Raw genomic sequence first — 17661 nt, 5'->3', positions numbered from 1 at the left:
CCATATCCGAGCAACCCGGGCCTAGCAGAATAACTCCTGGTTACGCGTCTCCATTGAATGAGCCATAACCCGAACAGAGAAAACGGCCCACAACATTGCAAAGCAAGTTGCCGAAAGCTATTCCTTGGGATTAAGGTCTTACAAATATTTGCACAGATGGAAAAGCAAAAGAAATAAGAGGGTCACGATGACCCTGGATCGCTCAACTGAGTAATATAAGCTACATGTTTCAAATGTCAAACTGATGATAAAATATTAAGAAAGTCAGTAGGCCACATTCATGGTCAATGAAATTCAGTTTTACGATTCGTGCGTAAAACTGTGTATGTCATCAAAATTTCAAGGCTGTATCTTAAAAAACAAGTAGGTCAAGGTCACAGTCAAGTGACATCATATTACTTGGGGTCATCATGTAATTATAATAAAACAGTCTTGGAAATCGGATCAGATGATCTTTTAAGTATTTTTTCCTATATAACTCACATAATAACTAAGTGACCCCAGGGCGGGGCCTCTTTTAACCCCAGGGCCATAATTTGATTAATTTTGGTAGAGGACTACTAGACAATGCATCATACCAAATATCAAAAGCCTAGGTCGTATGATTTCAGACAAGAGTTTTAAAGCTTTTTCCTATAAAAGTCTATATAAAACTTGGGACCCCCAGGGCAGGGACTCTTTTCACCCCAGGGGTTTAATTTGAACAATTTTTGTTGAGGACCATAAGACAATGCTACAAAGCAAATATCAAAGGTCTAAGTGTTGTGGTTTCAGAAAAGAAGATTTTTAAACTTTTTTTCCTATGTAAGTCTATTTAAAACTTGGGACCCCGGGGCAAGGCCATATTTGACCCCAGGGGGATAATTTGAACAATCTTGGTAGAGGACCACTAGATGATGCTATATACCAAATATCAAAGCCCTAGGCCATGTGATTTTGTACAAGAAGATTTTCAAAATTTTCCCTATGTAAGTCTATATAAACCATGCGACCCCCGGGGCGGGACCATATTTGACCCTAGGGGGATAATTTGAACAATCTTGGTAGAAGACCACTAGATGATGCTACATACCAAATATCAAAGCCTAGGCCATGTGGTTTTGTACAAGAAGATTTTCAAAGTTTTCCCTATATAAGTCCATATAAAACATGTGACACCTGGGGCGGGGCCATATTTGACCATAGGGGGATAATTTGAACAATTTTGGTAGAGGACCACTAGATGATGCTACACACCAGATATCAAAGCCCTAGGCCCTGTTGTTTTGGACAAGATTTTTAAAGTTTTTCCTTTCGGTTGCCATGGCAACCTGAGTTCTGCATGGAATTCAATTCTTTGAATACTTTTGAAAGGGGGCCACCCAAGGATCATTCCTGTGAAGTTTGGTATAATTCTGCCCAGTGGTTTTCAAGATTTTTTTAGAAAATGTTGACGGACACACGACGCACGACTGACGACGCACAACGGACATTGAACGGTCACAAAATCTCACCACGAGCCATTGGCTCAGGTGAGCTAAAAAGAACTAGAAAGGAAATGTGTAAGCACAAAGAAGAAATGGAGAAGAAAATGAAATAATGAAAACACAAAAACGAGAAGAACGTAAGCAAAAACCTAATACAAAACGTCAACGAAAAGACATCGGATGAAGAACTTTTAAAAATAAATAGTAAAGTGATGATGGAGTACATATAGTCGGATGACAGTTTCGATGAAACGAAACTGTGTCCGGGCTGTCATACTGATGATGTTAGCGAAGTGTCAAAACCAAAAATTAATAAAATAATTAATAATGAACAATGTAAACCGCACAATCTATCAATACAAAGATAAAGAAGAAATCAACATCTTTCAATCATTATGCTTATTCAACATTAAAAAAAGAATATAAAATCATCTATGTTAAGGTGTCTCCTTATTTTAATATCATCATAATAGTAAATACGAGACTTAAAGAACAGTAGAAGATTTTCGTGCACACAGTCAAAAGTTTTCTTGAAACAAAATGGTATCAGAACATAGTAATAATAATAATACTTGCAGGCAGTTACACTTAAACCACATTTAACGTTACTCTAGCATACTGTATTTTCTTACAGAGGTTACTTATTATGATCATCTTAGCAAGGGTCCAAAATCGTTTCAGCTTCAATTTTTGTTTATATACTGAATATCAGAGGATTTGTAAACGTTTTAAAAATGGTATATTTGCAAAAAACGCTTCTTTTATTAATATTATAAAATGTTTGAAAAAAAAATTAGTACAGACATAAATACTACCAGAAGACTGCCATAACAACTAATTTTTGTTGACGTTTTGTTTGGGAATTTGATTTTTCCCAGACTTTTTCAAAATTCTCCAACAATTCAATGACCTTAAAAACAAATCGCTGATTTTTCAAGTCCAGTGGCAACCCTTTTGATGTACAGATGATGGACAGCTCATAACATAATTATAACACATCCTGTTCAAAACTGAAAACAGGCAAAAAGCAGATTACTTCCATTTAAAAGTCTAAACATAGACTTTTTATACACTCAAATCAATAGTAGATTTTATTTGCTGTGTAATGCTCAATTAACAAGAGGAGATAAAACATAAAAATTTATATCAACAGTTTCTTATTTCTGCTAAACATCTTTATCTGCAGATGTCTTTAATCAAGGTTCATGATACAAAGTAACTGTTAATAAAAAACACAAAGTTTCTGCCCTACGAAGACAGGATTGATGGTCTCTGTCCACAGGTGATTTTTCCCATAGATTTAACATACGTAATAATATCTCTGTATCACTCTTCAAGACTGAGAACTTCCTCTTCATATTTTTTCTTGAGAGAGGCAACATATTGTCTGAGACTATCATCATCAAGCCTAGAGCTTCTGGCTGCTTGAACCAGTCTTGTTGCCAATTTGAACACTGCTCTCTGTCGGCAGATCTCCTTGTCCTGCTTCTCACTGTTCTATAGTCAAAGAAATCCGTAAGTATTATGTACTACTATGTCTAAATATGTACTATGTATATATGTACTACTCTGTTCTGTTACTTCATAAATGTATTCGAATTTTGTTCTAGGCAATTTTACCCAGTTTCTTCTTGAACACCAGTCAATAGTATTTTATAACATGTTCTCTAGAAGACAACTGGTATATGATTTATTTATTTATTTGGGTTTTACGGCGCACCAACACAGTATAGGTTATATGGCGCCAAACAGGATTACAAATTTTGGTTTCACATCTCATTTACGTTGAAATAAAAGCATGAGGTATGGAATCAAAATTTGCATACCTGCTGGAATCATAGAGTTACAGCAAAACCAAGTGTTAAGACCCTATTAGTCGCCACTTACGATCATGCAAGGGTAAGGAAGTGGTTCCAATTCTTTTCATACATAGATCGTCCCAGAACCACAGGGGGCCCAATTGGTAAATGAAGAGTCAAACATACTAGTATCTAGTCTTTTCAATTAAAACGTCATATATAAAATGAAATACAATGCATAGGAACATGAAATCTAAGTAATTGGGAATTGAACAATTCTTATCAAAGATATACTTTATAGCTAGTTCTCATGTGAACATAAAAATGGTCACACATTTATGGTAAAATGTAATACATCTTGTATGATTATTTAATGTTTCTTACATTTACACGAACATTCTGATGTAATGATGTTGTGTAATTGGCAGTTTTGTTAAAACCGTTGAAAAGACAAGAAATGAAACGAAATTTGTTTGTCCTTCATAATGTATGATTAAAATATATTTCACATGTCAACACCAGATTTTACATTTCCACTAGGAGCCATCCCTCTTGTGAAAATTCAAGTTTATACTGAACTATTTGTGGCCAGTTGTGAAGCAATTTCTACAACTAGACAACTATTCCTGATGAAATCCATTACCAAGAGAGAAGAGGAGCCAGATTCCCTTTTAATGCTGAGCGCCAAGCATGGGAGCTACTGGTACAATTTTTACGTCTTTGATATGCCGTGGCCGGGGATCACAACCTCTTGCACTCAAAGCAGACTCTACCGCTATGCAATCGAAGCGTTTTTATGAATGTGGTGTTCATTTAGTAAAAATTATTCCGATCTTTTACTAAAATGAACATTCTCCGAATCAAAATAATAGCAAACTAAATTTAAGTAACATCTCTGATAGCTTTAAATTCAACTTTTTGATAAAAAGATTTCAATTGTAAATGTTGCAACATAAATTCTGAAACTATGGGTTATATACTGTAACACATTCATATAGGACCTTTACATAATAAATATGTTCAACACGTACACATAGAACAACGGCAACCAACTAGAGGGCACCAATTTATCCTTTACCAGTGCTGAGCAATCTGACCAGAAGGACAGAGCAAGACACAGCCGACTGAAAAGAGATTTTAGATGTATGCTTAGCCTAGTTCTTTGCGAGTAGACAAGCTGGGTTAACAGCCTTCTTTCCTGTGAAGAACCGGCGCTGCCAGGGCTCTTACTTGGATGGGCGACACTCAAGAGCTTCACAGAAATTTCCAGTGCCTCGACCAGGATTTAGCCACAGACCTCTGAGATGACAGTCAAGTACCATCTCATAACTGTTTTAAATATTGTCAGATACTTACATAAAATCTTCAAAAGATTTTAAGATTTAAAAGACTGTCTAAAATTGTCCTAAAAAACTTACAAACAGATTTTCGTTGTCAAAATACCAATTTTTGACCAGTATCAAAAAATGAATATGATCAAGACATACTTCAAAAAAACTTCCTATTTACCTAAATGATGATTGTTGGAGTGCGTGTACATCATCTAAAATTGTAAGAAAAAAATAAAAAATCACAAACACTATCACTGATTAAATAAATCAAAACGTTTGCACGTTTCCATAATTCTGGTAATACCTTTTTCTCCTCTTCTATTTTTATAGCAAGCTGTTTGGCATTTGTCACTACAGACTGAGGTAGTGTAGAAATTTCAGCCAACTGTATACCTGAAATATTAAACATTTCTCTGTTAGAATCTAATAAATATCTGTTTACTGCTACAAACAGGGATATTAAAAACCCAGGAAGTTTCTTTGATACACGGAACCTGTGACCTTGATGTTAGACCTTGTGACCTGGGTCGGGCACTCTGCATGTTATTCAAATGCGGTTTACAACTGACGCTTATTTTATAAAACTCATTCTACCAGTTTAGAACATATAGACAAAAACTTGAGCTGACAGATCTTTGACTTAAAGTGTAACTTTGACCTTGGACTAAATAACCCAGTGGTAATGTGCTCTGCATGTTGTCTTATTGGGGTAAACAACTAGTGCTTGTTTTTCAAAACCTTCCAAGCAATTTAGACCATACAAAAAGACAGGAAGTCCAGCTAATTGACATTTGACCTCCAAGTGCGCCCTTGACTCGGACCTAGTCATCCGAGTTGTGCCCTCTGCACATTATCTTGATGAGGAAAACTATTGGTTCCAGTTTTATGAAAAATCTTTCAAGAGGTTACACAACATACAGCAGATAAGAAGTTACCTCATTTGACCTTCGATATCCGAATGTAAGCTTACATGTAACTGCGGATCTTAATACCTGAGTTGTACATTATGCACATTGTCTTGATGAGGTTAAGAAGTGATATCAGCTATATGAAAATCTTCCCAGTGCTTTAAAAGTTATGGAATGACGGAACAATGGACAGAGACAAATATAGTTTAACCTGAATTTACAGCCACCTTAAAAGTCTTTACTATACATCCTGCTTAAAAAGCATCTTTTTGTCTTCTTTGTATTTATTTACATCAAATCAATTCATCCAGCAATCAGCTGACCTAACCAGTGGTTCACTGCAAGCTACTTATAACTTCCTTGCTTTTGAGTTACAGCAATCAGCTAACCTAACCAGTGCTCCTGGATTGATTTCTTACCAACACATTAGCCTGTTCTCTGCAAACTGCTTTTACAAAACAGCAATCAGCTGACCTCTGACCTAACCAGCATTATTAGATTCTTTACCAGTTACTTAAAACTTCCCTACTTCTAAAAACAGCATTCTGCAGACCAAACTAGGGTTACCCGAATCCTTATTTGCCTGTTCTCACCGAAGCAACCCTACCATAATGTTTTTCTTCTGTCTTTCCCTTCGACAACATATGTGTGTAAACAACTTTTTCACAATTTGCTTCAATACTAAAACTTCTGTGTATCTCAAAGAAATAACTGAAATTAAAATCAAACTTAAAATATTTCAATAGTACACTTATCCAATACATACTTTTCACCATGTGTTAGTAAGTTAAAGAGAATATGTGTTAAAATGCATTCAGACAAAATGTTTTCCATTCTGCATTCCAATATTCTAGCTTATTAATTACATGTGTGTTTGTAGGACAAAGGTGTCCCCACACTCCTGTTACTGTACATTGTTTCATGACTAGGTGAAATATTTTTAGGATATATTTAACATAAACTTAAAGCATTTTATGTGTGCTTTTGTCAAAGCGAATGACTATAACTGGCCTAGCTGAGTGAAATCCCAAAGAAAACACAGGTGCATAACTTCACATGCTATATAACAATCCTGTAATGTTTTAAGACTCTAGGTCAAGTACATTTTTGATATACATGAGACATAAACGTTTATTTTTAAGATTTATGCAACACAAACTTTTAAGTATTTAATGTGTTTTTATGCCCCCGAAGGGAGGCATATAGTTTTTGAACCGTCTGTCTGTCGGTCTGTCGGTTTGTCCGCAATTTTCGTGTCCGGTCCATATCTTTGCCATCGATGGATGGATTTTCAAATAACTTAGCATGAATGTGTACCACAGTAAGACGACGTGTCGCGCGCAAGACCCAGGTCCGTAGCTCAAAGGTCAAGGTCACACTTAGACATTAAAGGATAGTGCATTGATGGGCGTGTCCGGTCCATATCTTTGTCATCGATGGATGGATTTTCAAATAACTTGGCATGAATGTGTACCACAGTAAGACGACGTGTCGCGCGCAAGACCCAGGTCCGTAGCTCAAAGGTCAAGGTCAAACTTAGACATTAAAGTATAGTGCACTGATGGGCGTGTCCGGTCCATATCTTTGTCATCGATGGATGGATTTTCAAATAACTTGGCATAAATGTGTACCACAGTAAGACGACGTGTCGCGCGCAAGACCCAGGTCCGTAGTTCAAAGGTCAAGGTCACACTTTAGACGTTAAAGGATAGTGCATTGACGGGCGTGTCCGGCCCATATCTTTGTCATCGATGGATGGATTTTCAAATAACTTTGCATGAATGTGTACCACAGTAAGACGACGTGTCGGGCGCAAGACCCAGGTTCGTAGCTCAAAGGTCAAGGTCACACTTAGACGTTAAAGGATAGGGCATTGATAGGCGTGTCCGGTCCATATCTTTGTCATCGATGGATTGATTTTCAAATAACTTGGCATGAATGTGTACCACAGTAAGACGACGTGTCACACGAAAGACCCAGGTCCGTAGCTCGAAGGTCAAGGTCACACTTAGACGTTAAAGGTCATTTTTCATGATAGTGCATTGATGGGCATGGCCGGTCCATATCTTTGTCATTCGTGCATGGATTTTAAAATAACTATGCATGAATGTGTGACACAGTAAGACGTGTCGCGCGCAAGACCCAGCTCCGTAGGTCAAAGGTCCTAAACTCTATTTATCTAACATCAGCCATAACTATTCATTCAAAGTGCCATCGGGGGCATGTGTCATCCTATGGAGACAGCTCTTGTTTTTACTTAAGAAAGGACCATTACTCTAGTCTAGATGAGTAAAATCCCAAACAGAGCACCAGGTGCACAACTTTACATACTTTTTAACAATTTCCTAATGTTTTATGACTCTTTAGCAAAATATTTTTGAGATACATGCAGCAGAAACTTGTATGCCCTTTATATGCATATTTTCTTATAATCAAAGACTATATATGTGGTCCGACTATTTTAAAATGATATCTCTAATAAAATACCAGGTGCACATGCTGAATAATATTTCAGTAATATTTCATAATCCTGGGTTAAATACTTTTTGTGATACATGTCACACAAACTTAGGCCTTCTATGCATACTTTTGACTACGTTAAGGGTCATTACTCTCATCTGGTTGTGTGGAATCCCAGGCAACTAAAACACCAGGTAAACAACTTAACGTCCTGTGAGGTTTGATGACTGGGTCAAATACTTTTCAAGACATGCAGGACACAAAGTCGGACTGACTAACAGACAATGGCAACCTTTTTTGGGGCAAAAAATCTACACCTTGAAATGCTTTATTTTATTATGAGTACTTATCCTAATATCCTAATAGGATATATGAACATCTTTTTCACCAGTCAAAATAAGACTTTATTACAACGTAATTTTTGTAAAAGTACATTTTCTATAGTAAAGCAATTATTATAATCAGAATATTTAGGGAATATGATTTCTTTTTATACAAAGCTTTGGTCTGAAACATAAACAAAATGTTAAACCTTTTACCTTACATTTTTTCTCAGTATGTAAATTCAGTGATATTCACAGTTTCAACTGAAGGTCATTTCAAATTTATATCCTAAAAATGTTTTAACATTTTGTATTACCTAGAAGTAAAGCACTCAAGGTCAAGGGCAGACCACAGACTTTCAAACTGTGTAATACTTAAAATATTTAGGGACTTTTTTCTCAGCAAGGTGCCAAGTGTATCGCACACAAAGCCAAAGTTACTTCTAAGTGATTATACTACATCACAGAAGAATATTTTTTTTTAAATTTTGAACATATTTTAAAATCTCACTTACTTTTCTACATTTGGATACAAGCTGTCAAGCATTGTCAACTCTCGAAAATGTGTCACAAAGAATGTGAAGGCCTGAAATGATACAAAAAAGATAACAACAAACTCTTAGATTCAGTCTACATTAAGTAAGATTTCTATCACTACAGTATCAAAGCAACTCAACAAAAAAAGATTGTCTTATGAACTCATATGAACTGTGTCTTTAGCGATGTAACTTTTGTCAACATAGGTATTTCAAATTTTGCATAATTCTAAGCACGGGTGCCAAAATACAGTAATAGCCCGTGTGTATGGGGCTATGAAACTTTTTAATAGTCCTTCCTTTATTTAAGTACATCAGTTTATCTTAGATAATCTGTTGTAGAAATTAGAACCAATTCTGTCTAATAAATTTATTTATTTTGTTGGGATGGATTAACGTTGCACCGACACAATTATAGGTCATCTGGCGACTTTCAAGCTTTGATGGTGGAGGAAGACCCCAGGTGCCCCTCCGTGCATTATTTCATCAAGAGCAGGCACCTGAGTAGAACCAACCGACCTTCCGTAAGCCAGCTGGATGGCTTCCTCACATGAATAAATCAACGCCCCAAGTGAGAATCAAACCCACATCGATGAGTGGCAAGTGATTTAAAGTCGGCAACCTTAACCACTCGGCCACGGAGGTCCCTTCTATCTAATAAAGAATAAGTAATATATTTGGATTTATAAAATGTTGGTATGTGTGTGCCAATGGAAGGATAAACAATCCATACAAGTCCACTATTTTGAGCGGTTACAACAATATGAATTAAATGTAATTAATATCATTTATTTATTTATTTGGGTTTTACGGCGCACCAACACAGTATAGGTTATATGGCGCCAAACAGGACTACAAATTTTGGTTCCACATCTCATTTACATCGAAATAAAAACATGAGGTATGGAATCAAAATTTGCATACCTGCTGGAATCACAAAGTTACTGCAAAACCAAGTGTTAAAGACCCTATTAGTCGCCTCTTACGATCATGCAAGGGTAAGGCAGTGGTTCCAATTCTTTTCATACACAGATCGTCCCAGAACCACATGATGGGGCGTAATTACTATCAGAAGGAATGAATCAAAGGTTAAAAACAAGTAAAGAGCATATATATTTACCTTGGTAGCAATAAGATGTTCACAGATAGAGAAACAAATGCCAACTCCTTCTTCTACACTTGTTCCTGTCATAAAACTTATACATACACTTACATGATACACACTAAAGATAAAATAGACTATATAATCCTTTATACTAAGAAATGCTTTGAATGTCTTAAAAATTACAATTGGTATAACAGGAGATGTTAGAGAAGACAGCATTTTTAATAATTTGATAGCAAAATAGGGTAAACCTCTATCACTGGATTAATTAATGCCTCTGGTGTGAATGATAAGGTTAGAAAATAGTATAAGTTGGAGTCAAATCAATTTAGTTACAGAGACACAATAAAAGTGTAAAATCAGAAATTTCAAGCATAATTCATGGAGTATTTCTGTCAGAGTAATGCACATTAAATCACATGGTGTAAGCAATGATGGGGAATAACTATATTCTGTTTGAATGAAATCCAATTAGCAATAACCAATATAAAGTAAAAAAACATAACTTTTTACCTGGAATTCAAAGTAAAAAAAAGAAAAATTCAGCACGAGTTACGGACCTTGTGTCAAATGTTGTGGAACAACTTCTTCAAATCTAAATCAAATTCATTTAGCAATAGACAACAGAGATAGAGCGAAAGAGTATCCAAAATTTATCCTGAAATTCTGGTTTAAAGAGGGCAAAATCATTTAATAATTAACAGAGGTAGAGCAAAAATGCATCAAACTTTTAACAGTGGGAAAAGGCACTAGGATAGGAAAAAAGATTAGCACTATTTATATTTGGACTACTTGTGACTGGAGGTTACATTTCATTTGGTAGTGATCTGCCTGAAAGGGCATCAAAACGTTTGTTTGTTTGTTTTGGGTTTAACGCCGTTTTTCAACAGTACTTCAGTCATGTAACGGCGGGCAGTTAACCTAACCAGTGTTCCTGGATTCTGTACCAGTACAAACCTGTTCTCTGCAAGTAACTGCCAACTTCCCCACATGAATCAGAGGTGGAGGACTAATGATTTCAGACACAATGTCCTTTATCAAATAGTCACGTAGAACATATGCCCCGCCCGAGGATCGAACTCAAGACCCGAGCTCCGTAGAACAACGCTCTTACCTACTGAGCTAAGCAGGCGGGCTACATCAAAACGTGGATGCAGATACTGGCACCAGGGCAAGTAGGATATCCCTCCTATAAACTTATTAAGAGGCACAAAGTTAAATACATACCCCTTCCAAGTTCATCAATTATAATCAAAGAATTTGCAGAAACTGTTTGAATAATGTAGTTGATCTCTTTCATCTGAAAAAAAAAACCTGAACTTAAATATCTAAAGATTATTTCGAAGTATCATTTTTAGCAACTTGTGAATCCATACCACAGCTGTTTGGAAACTATGAAATATTTTCTTCAATTCATTACTGGATACTACATGTCTGAAAGTGACTTATAGATAGTTAAAATGATGTCCTCTCTAAAACCTTCTTGATATTTATGTCTAGTGAAAGTGGCCTTTGTTACAAACTTACTGACAGAACAATTATGAAAACTATCTCTGATCTCTATAAAGCACAAAAGCAATTTAAGTTTAACGTTTCAATTTCAGATACACATGTACATTTTATATCAACTCTAAAAGTTTAGATATTCAAAATTTTCATCCTCTCTTTAACTCACCCTTCATGCCATTTATATATAATGTTCAGACCTTGGCGTAGCTAAATTAAGGTAAACAAAGGCAACTGCTTTGTTGTTTGTTTGTGCAATAATAAAAAGGAAAGCAATATTATTTGGGAGAATGGCATAGAACCTCTCCCAAATGCCCTACTTCTTTCTTTAGTTTCTGGCTACATGCCTAGTTCATAAAAGCAGTTTTGCCAAACACAAATATATATACCTGGACTGTTTATTACAATGACATGCAAAATCATTGAGAAGTGCCATAGTTGGTCATACAAATTAGGCTTAATGGCCTAATACATGTATATCATCTCTACTTGAAACATCAGATCTCCCACTTGTGATAATCTATTTTTAGAACGTCTTTTATTGTAAATGACGTCGTTACTGGGTAACGTCGTCAACGTAATTGTTTGTTTACTGCATTCTACAATGGTTGATTAAAATTAGAAATATGAATTATTGTTAGTAATTCATGGACATAACATTGGCGACGAGGAAAAAGTGAATGTAGCAGTCGACTTACATTTGAAGTTTGTTTATACGGAGAATTATGGCGGAGAACAGCCGGATTTTCAAGATTTCTCCTTTTATTGGTGGCGAAGACCACAGGATGTCCAATGAAATATGGACGGAATGGATAGATGAGCTTGAACTTGAATTACGGTTCCTTGAAATAACGGATCCTCAGAAGAAGAAAGATGCATTGTTGCTATATGGAGGTAAGGAGATAAGAAAATTGGAAAAGAATTTGACTGATCCGGAAACCGGTGATAGATACGAGAAGTTGAGGTCAAAATTAACTGAACATTTTGCGCCGAAGAAGAATATATATTATAAAGATATATATTTCTGAAGATGAGACCAGAACCTGGTGAATCAACGGGTTCATATGCTGCAAGGTTGCGAGAAAAAACTGTAGGATGCGACTTTCATAACGACAATGAAAGGATTCTTGAACATCTAATACAGACATCGGAGAATGAAGAGTAGATCCGAAAGGTGATATATAAGAAATTAGACTTGCCGCAGACTTTGGCAGCAATGCAGTTGATTGAAGACACATCACGGCAGGTAAAGGAAATGAGCCAAGGAGGTGAGATAGCCAAGATCAATAGACGAAGCGTCACCAGCGGGTTAAAGAGACATTCTGGGAATTATCAAGCGAATGAAAAATGCAGATATTGCGACAGAAAGCACCCCAAGAAGAAGGAATTGTGCCCGGCTTGGGGAAAGACCTGTTCCAAGTGTAAGAAACAGAACCATTTTGCTGTGGTTTGTATTTCGGGAAGACCTCCTAGGAGACAAGGTAAGGATGAATTCCGTGATTCGAGACGAAGTGTCAGACACACAGGGGATGAATATGTGTCAGATGATTCAGATGATGAATGTCCGAGATCAGAATTCATTGAAGATTCTGTTAAACACCTCAGGATCGGTAAGATAAAGGTCAATAAGATTAGTGACTATCAGAAAACTATTCCCATTGTTGTGAATGACATAATTGTGCGAATGGAACCAGACAGTGGAGCTGATGCAAATGTTATGGACGAGTATCAATACAAAACTCTTAGGCGTAAGATAGAGGGTAATATTGACTTGAAGCGAAGCAACACGAAACTGAGCACATTACAAAACGAATTACCTATTGCTGGTGAGTTCAGTGCTACACTTCGGAATGCTACTAGAGGGACAGAATCGTCTATCATTGTCGTGAAGGGTAAGATAAATTCTCCACCACTTATCAGCAGGAAAACGCTTGTAGAACTTGGTATGCTTGAAATTAGGGCTGACGGTTCATTGAAAGAAGAGAATGAGTTGGGTCTTGGAAGAACATTTGCAATGAATGTAGTTCATGATTCAACGAGACATGAAATTGCAGAAATACTGGAGACTTATGATGAAATATTTCAAGGCATTGGGAAGATATTTGACAAGAGGAAAAATGAAGATTTTCTGGTCAAGTTCTCTATGAAAGCGGATGCTGTTCCGATTGCACAGAAACCCCGTCCAGTACCTTACTATCTACAAGAACCATTACGTAAATGGTTAGATGAGTGTATCAAAGAGGATATATACGAGGAAGTCCAACCAGGTGAACCTATCACTTGGTGTTCGCCGTTAGTGGTTCAACCAAAACCACGTTATGCAGGTGTGGACAAAGAGAACCTTGAACCTCATATGATCAGGGCAAGTGTTGATTTGCGTATTCCGAACAAATATATGGAGAGAAATAGGATATTGCAGGCGCCAATTGTAGAAGATTTCACTTGCAAATTCCATGCATGCAAGTATTTTTCGAAGATGGATTTGCGACAAGGCTATCACCAGCTGATCTTACACCCAGACTCTAGATCTATTGCGACTTTCAGCACACCCTGGGGTAATATGAGACCAAAACGACTTGTATTTGGTGCCAAAGCTTCTCAGGATCTTTTCGATGAGGCGATGTTCAGAATTTTCGGTGATATACCGTTATGCATGAATCAAAGAGATGATATACTGATTGGAGGTACGACATTAGAGGAACACAACAAGACCTTGCAAATAGTTCTGCAACGTGCAAAAGACTTTGGTATTACTTTGAACAAAGAGAAATGTCAATTCGGTGTGCAAGAATTAGAATTCTATGGATACAGATTCACAAATGAAGGATTGAAGCCAACTGCAGATAAAGTGAAAGCTGTGAAGGATTGCAAAGCTCCAGGATCAAAAGAAGAGGTCCGTAGTTTCTTAGGTATGATAGGATATTTATCCAAGTTTATTCCTCGATATGCAGTCTTAACAGCACCTTTGAGAAGATTGACAGGTAAAGATATTCCTTTCTCATGGGGTCCAGAAGAGCAAGCTGCGTTTCAGAAACTGAAAGATAGCATCACTGATAAGAACACAATGGCATTTTTCGATCCAAGAAGACCGATCATTGTTCGGGCAGAAGCAAGTTTTCACGAAGGACTCTCAGCTGGATTGTTCCAGAAAACTAGCAAGGGATTGCAACCCGTTCATAACATAAGCAGGTCTATGACAACTGCAGAGAAGAGATACAGCCAAACAGAAAAAGATGCACTTGCTGTCAAGTGGGCGAAGACAAGATTTTCAATGTATTTGCTTGGTGCGCCGAAGTTCACAATTATGACGTCACACAAACCCCTGATTCCCATGTTCAACAGATCTTGTGTGAAACTCCCTCCACGGATAGAAAAGTGGATCATGGAGATGCAAGATGTAGATTATGAATTGATATACGTTCCGGGAAAAGATGAGGCAGACCCAATGGATTATCTTTCAAGACATCCTCTGGAAGAGACAGAATCAGATGATACAGAAAATATCATTAAAATGATTGTTTTCAACGAACATGGCGTTGTCACTGATAGCATAAAGCAAGCTACATCTGAAGATGAGATTCTGCGGAAGATCAAAGATATCATGAGAAGAAACCACTGGGAAGATTACAAAGATCGACCAGAGATTAAACCATACTACTTGGTTCGGCACGAGTTATATCGAGCGAATGGTCTAATCTTACGGAACAGGCAAGTAGTGATTCCAGAGAAGCTTCAGAGATCAACGATAAAAGCTGCTCACAGTATGGGTCATTTCGGGATGACGAGAACCAAACAGATGTTAAGAGAAAAATATTGGTTTCCGAGACTGAACTGTTTGGTTGAAGACATAATATCGAGATGTTTCCAGTGTCAGATTTCCACTGAAGAAAAGAAACAAGAACCAGTGAAACCTACAGAGATACCAGAAATAGCGTGGCACACCTTATCAGTTGACTTTGGTGGGCCATATCCAGATGGACATTATAATTTGGTTGCTATAGACAAGCGAACCAGATTTCCAGTTGTTGAAGAGACCAAGTCAACATCATTCAAGACGACATCCGGACAGCTTCAGAAGATATTTGCTACATATGGTATTCCTGAAAGAATCGAGACAGATAATGGACCGCCATTTAACTCCCTAGATTTTCGAAAATTTGCTGATGACTATGGATTTCATCACCATAGAGTTACCCCAGAACACCCCAGAGCAAATGGAGAGGCAGAAAGATTCATGAAAGTCTTGAATAAGACAGAAAAGATTGCTCACAGTGAAGGTACATCCACCAACGTGGCAGTTCAAAATATGCTTATGGGCTACAGGTCGACTCCGCATCCTGCTACAGGATATACGCCATATGAGGCATTAATGAGGCGAAATGTGCGTACGAAACTAGACTATCCGGGATTTCAACAAACCAACATCAGTAAAATGGAGAGAGAAATAACCAACAAAGACAAAATATACAAGAAGAAATGGGAGGACCAGCATAGACACCCGAAAACTGTCGAGAGTAGTTTCAAGGTCGGGGATGAAGTGCTTCTCAAGAAGATGAAGGTGAATAAATGGTCAACAGCTTATGAACAAGAACATTATACAATCATCGATATTCATGGATCCAGCATTTTGGCCAAGCGGAAATCAGATGGTCGTACAGTTTACAGAGATGCATCGAAATTCAAAAGGTATCTTGTAAATGATGACCAATGGAGAGAACGCTTATTGCGTATACCGGAAAGAAACCAAATTCAACGAGTTCCACAGGAGAACAATAACCAAATTGAAGAAACCCAAAACAGTGCTGTTGAAAACCAAGTTACTGGTGATGACACTGGAAGACAAGTTACCAGTGAGACTACTGATGAACATGAACTAAATAGAAGAGTTCAGCCCAAACGTACTCTACGATTACCATCAAGATTCAAAGACTATGTTTTAGACTTCAAGAAACGAAATTAAAACTCTTTAAAATCAATTTATCCTTTCACATTGGCTTATCTACGGTATATTTTTGATTACTTAATTATATAATATGAATCTTTTATAACTTGGGAGAAATGTGATAATCTATTTTTAGAACGTCTTTTATTGTAAATGACGTCGTTACTGGGTAACGTCGTCAACGTAATTGTTTGTTTACTGCATTCTACAATGGTTGATTAAAATTAGAAATATGAATTATTGTTAGTAATTCATGGACATAACACCACTGGACTCTAATATTGCATGTGCTAGATGACACTGCCTCATATATCAATCCTGGTCAACACTAACTTTTTCAGACATTTACCTCCATCATAAATGTTGACGAGTTTGTTTCAAGGTCATCATCACTACCTATCCTAGAGAAGATCTGATTGGCTATTCTAAATGAGGCATACTCAGCTGGTACAAATGAACCAATCTGGGCCATGATCTGTAGCAAGGCAATCTGACGCAGGTATGTAGACTTTCCACTCTGTTAGAAGACAAGTGTTTGTTTCACTTTTAATGAATAAACCAATAAAACTTAATTTTCACGATATGAATGTTCCAAAAATAAAAGAATAGAAAATATAAAACTACAGATAACTTTTAACACAATCTTAAGAGTTCATCTGCAATAATGCATTTCTTTAAATAGGCAATAATAACATTTTGAAAACAATATATACAAGTTTGGATATACTAAGTTCCAACATCAAGAGGCCTCTAAAACAACAGTATCATTGTTTTAGAAGTATATACATTTATTTTTAATGCAGCTTGAACATGTAATACTTCACAATTTTTCCTCTCAAAAACAATCACTTACCATATTCGGACCTGTAATTACCACAAAGTTGCTGTCTTCTGAAGCATACTGAAAATTAGGGAAATATTTTAACAGACCACTGTTACCGAGCATTGAACTATACAATCATTTCTCAAGTAAATTTTAGTTAAATTCTTCCATCAGATCACAGCAAAGTTAACAATAATAGCAAAATATTTACTGTAGGCCTACTGGTTGTAAGGACAAATTTAACTTCAATGCACTATCAAGAGGGTATCAAATATTTATGGGATAATAATTTACAATCTTCCACATAGTATGTTTTTCCTTCTCCTCCTTTTCTTTTGGGAAAAAAATTTGTAAAACATACATGTCCTCCATGATGGACTGACAGGAAAGTAAAACAACAGGGGTCATCTACTGACCATAGACAATCATGCTATAAAGTTTGAATAGTTGTAGGCCTGAGCA

At 36.7% G+C, this 17661-nt stretch overlaps 1 protein-coding gene across 5 annotated transcripts in view; it reads right to left on the bottom strand.

The window, feature by feature from the left end:
- Positions 1–1642: 1642 nt before the first annotated feature.
- The window catches only part of LOC123563411 (mutS protein homolog 4-like), a 48934-nt gene continuing 32915 nt past the window's right edge, over positions 1643–17661 (bottom strand). For 4 of the 5 annotated variants that reach the window (XM_045356194.2, XM_045356197.2, XM_045356196.2 and 1 more), the window contains 8 exons: positions 17230–17277; positions 16726–16893; positions 11156–11228; positions 9944–10008; positions 8803–8873; positions 6112–6215; positions 4901–4989; positions 1643–2963 (listed from right to left, as the gene is read on the bottom strand). In XM_045356194.2, coding sequence (XP_045212129.2) covers positions 2793–2963; positions 4901–4989; positions 6112–6215; positions 8803–8873; positions 9944–10008; positions 11156–11228; positions 16726–16893; positions 17230–17277 — 789 coding nt within the window. In that variant the 3' untranslated portion in view covers positions 1643–2792. The remainder of the gene's footprint in view (positions 2964–4900; positions 4990–6111; positions 6216–8802; positions 8874–9943; positions 10009–11155; positions 11229–16725; positions 16894–17229; positions 17278–17661) is intronic. The other variant, XR_006688812.2, reaches the window with a different exon arrangement.

Source organism: Mercenaria mercenaria, chromosome 2 (genome assembly GCF_021730395.1).
Source record: "Mercenaria mercenaria strain notata chromosome 2, MADL_Memer_1, whole genome shotgun sequence".
NCBI classification, from domain to species: Eukaryota; Metazoa; Mollusca; class Bivalvia; order Venerida; family Veneridae; genus Mercenaria; species Mercenaria mercenaria.
This window is presented reverse-complemented; position numbering and strand designations above follow the sequence as displayed.